At 49.2% G+C, this 9,438-nt stretch overlaps 1 protein-coding gene across 2 annotated transcripts in view; it reads left to right on the forward strand.

Moving 5' to 3' along the window:
* Positions 1-7,938, forward strand: part of CHST6 (carbohydrate (N-acetylglucosamine 6-O) sulfotransferase 6) — a 13,615-nt gene extending 5,677 nt beyond the window's left edge. Inside the window, exons 2-3 of one of the 2 annotated variants that reach the window (XM_008577217.1) lie at positions 4,944-5,019; positions 5,999-7,938. In XM_008577217.1, the coding sequence (XP_008575439.1) occupies positions 6,015-7,202 (1,188 nt within the window). In that variant the 5' untranslated portion in view covers positions 4,944-5,019; positions 5,999-6,014 and the 3' untranslated portion in view covers positions 7,203-7,938. Of the gene's footprint in view, positions 1-4,783; positions 5,020-5,998 lie in introns of those variants that run through there. The other variant, XM_008577216.1, reaches the window with a different exon arrangement.
* The last annotated feature ends 1,500 nt before the right edge of the window (positions 7,939-9,438 follow it).

Raw genomic sequence — 9,438 nt, forward strand, 5'->3', positions numbered from 1 at the left:
AGCCAGGCTTCCTGGGCTCTAGCTTGACCCCTGCTGCGGCAAACCATCCCTTGCCCTGTATGTCAGTTTTTTCATCTGCAAATTAGGCAGAACAATAGCTCCTTCCTGTATCTTTCAGGCCAAGAAATGGTAAGGGATGTTTAGAAGGTACTGTAACTTTAAGATACTCAAGAGAAAAAAAAGGTGGAGTAAGTGGGGAGTTACTCCCTTTAGATTTGAATCACAGAGTATCTAATTTCAATTCAGCAAATATTTATTAATGTCATCTGCTCATTTGGTCTTTGGGACATTCTGTGATATGACACTGTCTTATTCAGTCAGGATTCTTAACTTTTTATTGAAGTATAACATACATCAGAAAAGAGCACACCAGGGCCGGCCCGTGGCTCACTTGGGAGAGTGCGGTGCTGATAACACCAAGACGGGTTCGGATCCCACATAGGGATGGCCGGTTGCTCACTGGCTGAGAGTGGTGCTGACAACACCAAGCCAAGGGTTGAGATCCCCTTACCGGTCATCTTTTAAAAAAAAAAAAAAGAGCACACCAGTTGGTTACAGCATGGTGCTGATAACACCAAGGTCCAGGGTTCAATCCCTGTACTTGCCAGCCACCAGGAAAAATAACACAAGAGTATAGCTTGATGAATTTTCACAAACACATTCATGTAATCAGCACCCTCGTCAAGCCTGACCAGCTCCCCAGAAGCTCTGCCCACGTACCCTTCCACTTCTATCCTACCTCTCCCCACCAAGGGTATCCACTGTGTCATCGGGACTCTTGGTTGTAGGTGATAGAAGCTCAACTCATGCTGGCTTAAGCAAAAACGGAATACCTCCTCAACTGAGAAGTCCAGGGGAAATCTTGCACAGCTGGATCCAGATGTTTATATGGTGCTGTCAGCTTGCTCATAAACTCTTTGCCTTTCTTTCTCTGCTAGGTTTTCTTCTGTGTTGGCTCTATATCCAGGCAGTTTCTCTCTTCCCTTTGAACCTACAAAAATTCTAGGATTGGAGTTGGCCAGATGTCCCATTCCTAAGCCAATAGTTCTGTGTGGGGTGGCAGATATGGGTGGCAAGGGGATAAGTGTGTGAAATATATAGATGAGCCAGTCTTGGGACACATGACCCTTAGGAACTAGGGGATCAGCCCTACCCAAATGACATGTACTTTGAGTGGGTGAGGAGGGTTCCCCAGGGAACAGTCTAGAGGCTGTTATTAGAAGGGGGAATAGGAACTGAGCAGACACAAACAACCATGTCCACACCTATGTAGTGCCAAGCTCCATGCTGCATATCTGAGAACAGAGTCAGGACTGGGTGCTCACAGCAGAGGAGTAGGGGAGCATGCAGCTTGTTTGACAAACAGAGATGACTCCTGGTTACTTGAAGCATTGGATGCTGGACGGGAATCATGGGAAGTGCGGTTGGAGAGCTAGAAGTTGCCGAGTAGAAAATGGCATGATCAGATGTGTGGTTTAGGCAGCTCTGGTGGTGCTGTGCAAGATGGACTGGGGGGAGTCCAGCTGGGGGACTTCGCCAGAATCCAGGAGACAAGTATGTGTGCCAGGACTAGCATGGCCCTCCTGTGGCTGGATGTCTGGGCAATTCATGGGGGACCACCATCTGGTCCATCGACCATCACAAGGATGTATTTGTAAATTCCCAGCTAGATTGTCAGCTCCACCAGGATCGGGACTTTGGGCATTGGACTTCCGGGATTGAACCTCTTCCTTTCTTGTCTTTTCTCTATTTTTCATCTTTTTTTTTTTTTTTTTTTTTTTTTCCTGGTGGCTGTCCTGTTTGGGGATCCAAACCCCTTGACCATGGTGTTATAACACTGCACTCTAACCAACTGAGCTAACCAGCCAGCCAAATATGTTTTTTTGGTTTTTATTTTTGGGGTTTTTTTGGCAGCTGGCTGGTTTGGGGATCTGAACCTTTGGCCTTGGTGTTATAACACCACACTCTAACCCACCGAGCTAAGTGGCCAGCACCTTCAATTATGAGCTGTTTTATGAAGTCATATAATATAAATTTTCAATATTGATTTCACCAAAAATTATATTAGGAGGCTAAGAGAAGTGTGAGAGTGTGTGTGTGTGTGTGTGTGTGTGTGTGTGTGTGTGTGTGTGTGTGTGTGTAGAGAAGGTAAATTCTTATCTTTCATTGTATTAAGTGACTATAAAAATACCATAAATTATAACAGTAACAATTAGAGCTCTCTCTCTGTCTTTTAAGTAGGAAGGTAATTAATTTGCAGAAGAAACAGCCAACAAATTTGACAGCAGTTGCCTCTGGGAAGTAGTATGCTAGAGCAAGAAAATGACGTGATAACTATTTGACTTTTTAAACTATACACATTTTAAAATATTTTTAGTTATTTTTAAATAGGCAATGTATTCATATGGGTCAAAATTCAAAATGTGCAGGCAGGACGGTGAGCTCAATTGGTAGAGCATGGTGCTCATGGCACCAAGGTACAGGGTTCCTGAGACCAGCCAGCCGCAAAAAAAAAAAAAAAAAATTCTAAAGGTGCAAAAAAAGGGTTTATCATGAAATATCTATTCCTCAGCTATTTCATTCATCTCCAAAGAAAACTAACGTTATCACTTTCTTGTGTAAACTTCAAGGGGTATTTTATGCTTATTCAAGTTATGTGTATTATTTTGACAAAAATAAGTTTTAAAAAAAGACTTTATAATAAAAAAAAAAGTTTCAGTGACTTGAGAAAGACCACTCTGTATGGCGCTCTTAGGTAGTAAGGCAGGAGGAGAACATTCTATTCCTTCTGCGGCCTCTTGTACTTTACTCTGACCTACCTCCCCTGAAATATATGATTATTTTCATCATCATTGTCATCACCATTGTCATCAGAGATTTGGTGGAAATCAGACGTAGGGTTTCCTCTGAGCAGTGCTTGGGAAAGACATAGGGGACAGGGATTGTCACTTCCTTTTGCCTGATTGGCCCTTACACTCTGGTGTGGGGCTGTGTCTGCCTGGAGGATGGGGCCCCTCTTCTAATTTTCACAAAACTTGAGTCTGTAATGTCCTTATCTGTACTTTTAGAATTTTTTTGCCATCTCTATGTATTACCTTTTCCAAATATTAAACATATAATAAATACATACCCCAAAAAAAGAATCAAAAAAGGAAAGAATTCATAGGGGAGGAAACAGACCTTCCATGATGGGAGGCTTCACTGGACAAACCATAGTGGCCTACACTGGGGGTCTAGCATTTGGATTTAAACCCCTGCCGTGGCCATTGCTAGCTGGGTGTTCATGTCTCTGAGCCTCACTGCCTCAATTAAAACAGACAGGGATGATAATCTCTAGGGACGCTGGGAGGATAAATTCAATCATGGAGATAAAAGTAGACTGATATGTCACAGTGCCCACCTGACATGTTCTTCTTACTTTGAACTCTTGGGCAATTGGCCAATGTGCTGAACACAAGGCTCTTCATTAGAAAACTCCCAGCTAGAGGGCCGGCCTGTGGCTCACTTGGGAGAGCGTGGTGCTGACAACACCAAGTCAAGGGTTAAGATCCTCTTACCAGTCATCTTTAAAAGAAAAAGAAAAAGAATACTCCCAGCTAGGATCTGGACTTCTCTGGATACTCTGAGTGGCAGAGGATGTTTCAATCTCCTTCCTGGTCCTTGAGTCCCCATGATAGAATCAGACAGCAGTTAGTGTGTGATCAGTTGGTGTGTGTGAGTCACTTCAGAGGACCTCTGGCTTTTCTGGAACACAGGTAACAAACACGTTGGCCTGGGTTCAAGATCCTCCCTACCCAGGGGAAGGCTGGGCTGACCAGGGCAAGTGTTTTTGGGCCAAAGCAGCAGGGTCCTGCACTCTGCAGGGAGCAATCAGGGGTGGGAGAGGCCAGTAGCCTGTGATCAGAAGTGCCAGGAGCTTAGAAACAGGAGTCCTGGGTTGGGGCCCCAGCTTCCCTGCTATCTCCCCAAGCATTGAGGGGCCATTGAGTTAAATCATGGAGTGGACATAAAGCATCTAGCACTTGTGGTAATTTATGTCAGCAAATATGAGTTCCCTTCCTCTCCTGCCTGATGTTCTCTGGGGAGCTCACCATTCATCAGCCAGCACTCAAGGAGCACTGATAACAGGTGCAGAGCAGGTGAGCTGTTGAGCATTCTCTGCCCACTCCTGCAAAGGAGAAGGAGAAGGAACAGAGATGGGATCTATCCACAATTTAAACCCTGGTTTCTCACAGTGGTGACATGGATGGGGAGGAGATTAGGTGGGGAGGAAATGCTTTCACAAAAGCAGGAGGAATTTTTCAGGCCTCTCCCTTCCAAAGTCATACATCCCTGAGATCATTGCAGGAGCAACAGGTGCAAAGAGGAGGAAACTCTAGGACTTTGGAGTGTCAGAGCTGGGCTCAGTGTTCCTGCCACCCTGTGGAACAAGTATAACACTCTTAAGATCTAAAGGGTGCAGGGATGATTGGGGGCTAGAGGTGGGCCTGGAAGATGATGGGCTTCAAAGTGTAGGTGACTTCCCTTGGGGAGGGGCTTCCTCCCCTCCGGACATAGCTCAACACTATAACAGCAGCAGTAACATGAGATAAACCTATGACACTTTACAAAGCCCTCTTCTCACAGGTGTTTACAGCAGCATTCCTCACAACAACCTTAAGAGGTTAGATGTTGCAATCCCTATTTTACAGAGGAGGAAACTGAGCCTAGAAGAAATCAGGTCGCTTGACCCAGGTCTCCTGTCACCTAAGTGGCAGTGCTGGGACTCAAATCCAGCTCTTTCCTCTTTCCAGCAGGAGCTCCTGTCAGTTCACACCCATTTAGAAAAATGCCCAGCTCAGGCCAGGGGCAGGGCAGTGCCACTCCCACCCATAGGGAGCTTTCTCTGTGCGAGGCTATCTTCCCCGGTGAGACTCTGACCAGTCTCCCTCCTGCTTTCCCAGGCTCTGTGGAACCTCCAGGCATATCCCATGGATTTGTGATCAGCGTGGGCAGCTCTCCCAGCAGCCCTGGACAGCAGTGAGTACCCTCAGCAGGGAAAGTGGCAGGCAGCAGGCCACTCTCACCTCTCTGCCTCCCTGGCTCCATCCTACCTCCCCTTTAACTGGTCTCTTCTGCAAACACACAGGGCTGCAGGAGGACACCCTCGCTCTGGAGTCCATGCTGCCTCCAGCACTTCACTCCTCATAGGTGATGGCAACAGTCGATGTTCTTGGTCTATTTTATTTGTTTGTTTATTTTTAATAATCAAAATTGTATCTGCTTGCTGAGAAAAAAAATCATATAGTGCAGACGAACACTATGTAGAAAGTCCACATCCTCAGTTATTAAGGTTACTACACGCTCCTGCTTTCCATGCTCCATCCAATAATCTTCCAAAATCCTGTGAACCAGGTACCAGTATTGTCCCCTTTTTATTTTATTTGTTTACTGGCTGGCCCATACAGAGATTGAGCCCTGGTCCCTGATGTTATCAGCACCAGGCTCTCACCAACTGAGCTAACTGGCCAGCCCCTATCCCCTTTTTAAAGATGGGAGTTTGAGTCACAGAGAGATTAAGTGTTTGGTCCAAGATCACAGGCTAGGAAGTGGCAGAGCCAGGATTCATCTTTAGGGAGGTGCTCGGACATCAGCCAAATGACCCATCAAGCTGTTTAGCTAAACAACCTAAAAGTGTCTCCCTAAGAGGAATTCTCAAGCAAAGGGCAGGAATTCTGCTTTAAAAATATTTCCCCCTCCAGATAGATAGATAAACAATAAGTACACAGAAAGATAAGATTGATTGACTTCCCACAGTATTCCGCAACTGGACTTGCTCTCAGCATAGACTAGATCATGGCTTATGCTTTAACTTTACATTCCTGGGACAGTGCCCGACTGAGACCATCGTGGTCTGGGGAGGCCCCTTCCAGTTGGGCGGTCAGGCACTGGGTAGTAGCTGGGGCAGGCGCTGGGCGTGAGGGCCACAGTCCCTAACTGCTGCACCCTCCTCCCGCAGGCCCCTAGCCGGCGGCATGTGGCTGCCACGCGTCTCCGGCACTGCAGTGACCGCACTCCTGCTGCTGCAGACCTGCCTCCTGCTTTTCCTGGTCTCCCGGCCAGGGCCACCGTCCCAGTCGGGCCGCGAGGAGCACGTGCACGTGCTGGTGCTGTCCTCATGGCGTTCAGGCTCGTCCTTCGTGGGCCAGCTCTTCAGCCAGCACCCTGACGTCTTCTATCTGATGGAGCCCGCGTGGCACGTGTGGACCACCCTGTCCAAGAGCAGCGCCCCGGTGCTGCACATGGCCGTGCGCGACCTGGTGCGCTCCGTCTTCCTGTGCGACATGGATGTGTTTGATGCCTACCTGCCCTGGCGCCGCAACCTGTCGGACCTCTTCCAGTGGGCGGTGAGCCGCGCGCTGTGCTCGCCCCCGGCCTGCAGCGCCTTCCGGCGCGACGCCATCAGCAGCGAGACCGTGTGCAAGCCGCTGTGCGCTCGGAGGCCCTTCAGCCTGGCCCAAGAGGCCTGCCGCTCCTACAGCCACGTGGTGCTCAAGGAGGTGCGCTTCTTCAACCTGCAGGTGCTCTACCCGCTGCTCAGCGACCCCGCTCTCAACCTGCGCATCGTCCACCTGGTGCGCGACCCGCGGGCCGTGCTGCGCTCGCGCGAGCAGACAGCCAAGGACCTGGCGCGCGACAACGGCATCGTGCTGGGCACCAACGGCACGTGGGTGGAGGCCGACCCGGGTCTGCGCGTGGTGCGCGAGGTGTGTCGCAGCCACGTGCGCATCGCCGAGGCCGCCACGCAGAAGCCACCGCCCTTCCTGCGCGGCCGCTACCGCCTGGTGCGCTTCGAGGACCTGGTGCGGGAGCCGCTGGCCGAGATCCGCGCGCTCTACAGCTTCACTGGCCTGAGCCTCACGCCACAGCTCGAGAGCTGGATCCACAACATCACGCACGGGTCGGGGCTCGGCTCCCCCCGCGAGGCCTTCAAGACCACTTCCAGGAACGCGCTCAATGTCTCGCAGGCCTGGCGCCAGGCGCTGCCCTTCCCCAAGATCCGCCGCGTGCAGGAGCTGTGCGCCGGGGCTCTGCAGCTGCTGGGCTACCGGCCTGTGTTCTCGGAGGACGAGCAGCATGACCTCGGCTTGGACTTGGTGCTGCCGCGAGGCCCGAGCAGTTTCAGCTGGGCATCGTCCACCTCCACGCACCCCGGGCCTTAGAGGAGGTCCTCACTTGTGGTGGTCACCAGGGCCAGGAGGCCAGTGTATGATGGAGAGGGGCTGGGTGCACGGGGCAACAAACTGCTACTAGGGGCCAGCAGTGCAGGGTCCGTCCCTGAAGCAGAAAAAGACTGAGACCCAAACTCCATGTTTCTCCCCCCCCCCACACCCCCATTTTTGGTTTTCCTTTGAGTCCTCTTTAGGAGCCAGGTTCTCATCAGAGTCACTTGTTTTTTACTTTTTTTCTTCTTTTCTCTTTCTCTCTCTCTCTCTCTCTCTCTCTTTTAAGGATCGTTTTGAGCTGAAGACTCACTCTTCATGGAAAGTGAATGTCTTGCCCCCACTTTCTCTGGGCACAGGGAGTAAGTTCTGTTAAATTACATTAAGTTTGGCCTAAAGCTGCCACCTACCCAGCAAACTGTAACCTAATTTAATATGTAAACAAACTGCAGCTTAAGTAGAGTATATTCTTGTTATAAGTAGATGAGTCTCTGCAGATCATAGCAGCTGAGCTTTCACACAGTCACAGGCTATAAAGTACTCAGACTTGTCCACATAAGGTATGGCTGAGCTGTAACCAGTCAGGCTATTTCTGTATGTCATTTCCTTTTTCTGTCTATAAATACTGCCTGCCTAAGTTGCTGGGTGGAGCTATCTGAACCTTCACTGCTTCAGGGTGCTGCCCAATTCATGAATTGTTCCTTTGCTCAAATAAATTCTGCTAAATTTGTCTAAAGTCTTTTATTATTTATTTATTTACTTATTTTCTTTAGGCTGGTTGAGTGAAGCAGTGGGAGTGGAGAAGGAACAAAGAAATCTGTAACTGGTTGTATAAAGTCTCTCTTTTAATAGTGCATCAGTTGGTTAGAGCACAGCCTTGTGACACTAAGGCCATGGGTTCAGATCCCTGTACCAGACAGTTGCCAAAAAATAAAAAACAGTTCACCTGACTTGGCTCTTACTCCAGCACGTTCTTTCCCCTCAACTCTCTTTTCCCTTAGAAAGTGTCATGCAGGAGCTGAGAAGAGTGTCCTAGCCTGGCACACACACACATAGCCTGAACTCCACTCCCCCCATGGCCCTGGGATGACCACATTTTATATTCACCTGTATCTTCAGTGAGAAATCAGACCAAAATCCTTTTGTCTTGTGGTCTCCCATTAGTCTCTCTCTGCCCTGACTCCCAGGAGCCCACCAGCCCCCATCACCCTGCCCAGATAAGGTGAACTGATGGAAAAGATCCTACCTACAGAAATAAACATAACAATTAACCTGTGTGATACAGATTAGAGTTTATAGCCTGTAAAGTTTGACAAGCAAAAGTCAGAAGTGAAAAGACTGGTCCAATGTCACATAGTGAGAAGGAGGTTGAAGGAAAGAGGGGGATTTTGTTTTGGGGCTGCACTGGGGAGAAGAGGGTGGATCATGGTTGTGGAGGCCTGTCTCCTGGGTGAAGAAGGGACATATTTTTCCATATTATTTGCTCTAGAGAAGAGCAAGGAGAGTCATGGCCAGCGACACTGCTGGGGGATACAGGAAGTGTTAAATTCTGAGTCCAGACTGCAGAATCTGGAGAGCATTCTGGATAAGCCTGGAAGAAGGCAGTGAGGTGGAAAGGCTGGGGGAGAGAGGGCTGGGGAGGCCTGGGCAGCAAGCCAGGTGTAGCATGTTGCAGAGCAAGAGGCTGGAGAGGATCCGTGCTGGAAGGCAGGTGGGGCAGGTCAGAGGGTGAAGGAACTAATCGGGATTGCCAAGAGCTTGGAAAGAAAAAGTCTCTGAGTTGGTTCTGTCTTCCTTTGGTCCTCGCAAGCCAGGTCCTGGAGGAGAACAGGGTAGATTCCAAGCTGCAAGCCACAAAACCTAGCTTCGGCAACAAAGGGGCTTATTAAAGGATGCTGGATGTGTAGAGTGCTTAGTCCTGAGCTCGGGAAATCAGAGCCAATAAGTGCTCAGTACATGTTTAAAAGAAAAATAAGCTCACAGAACCTCTGGGACGGACAAGGAAGTAGATTTGAATTCACACAGAACAATCCAAGTCACACGGGGGCACAGAGCTGGTCTGGGGACTATGACAGTTGCCACTAGAACTTCTGAGCCTGTTACCTCTGGAAATGAGGGAGTTGCCCTCACTGCTGCCATCAGTTGCCAGGAGGGATTCTGGTGATCACTTGCTTCTGATCTCAGGCCTTAGTTTGGTGGGACATGGATCGTGGACCCACATCCTAGCTGCAAAGAA

Source organism: Galeopterus variegatus, unplaced genomic scaffold (assembly GCF_000696425.1).
Source record: "Galeopterus variegatus unplaced genomic scaffold, G_variegatus-3.0.2 Scaffold1462, whole genome shotgun sequence".
NCBI classification, from domain to species: domain Eukaryota; kingdom Metazoa; phylum Chordata; class Mammalia; order Dermoptera; family Cynocephalidae; genus Galeopterus; species Galeopterus variegatus.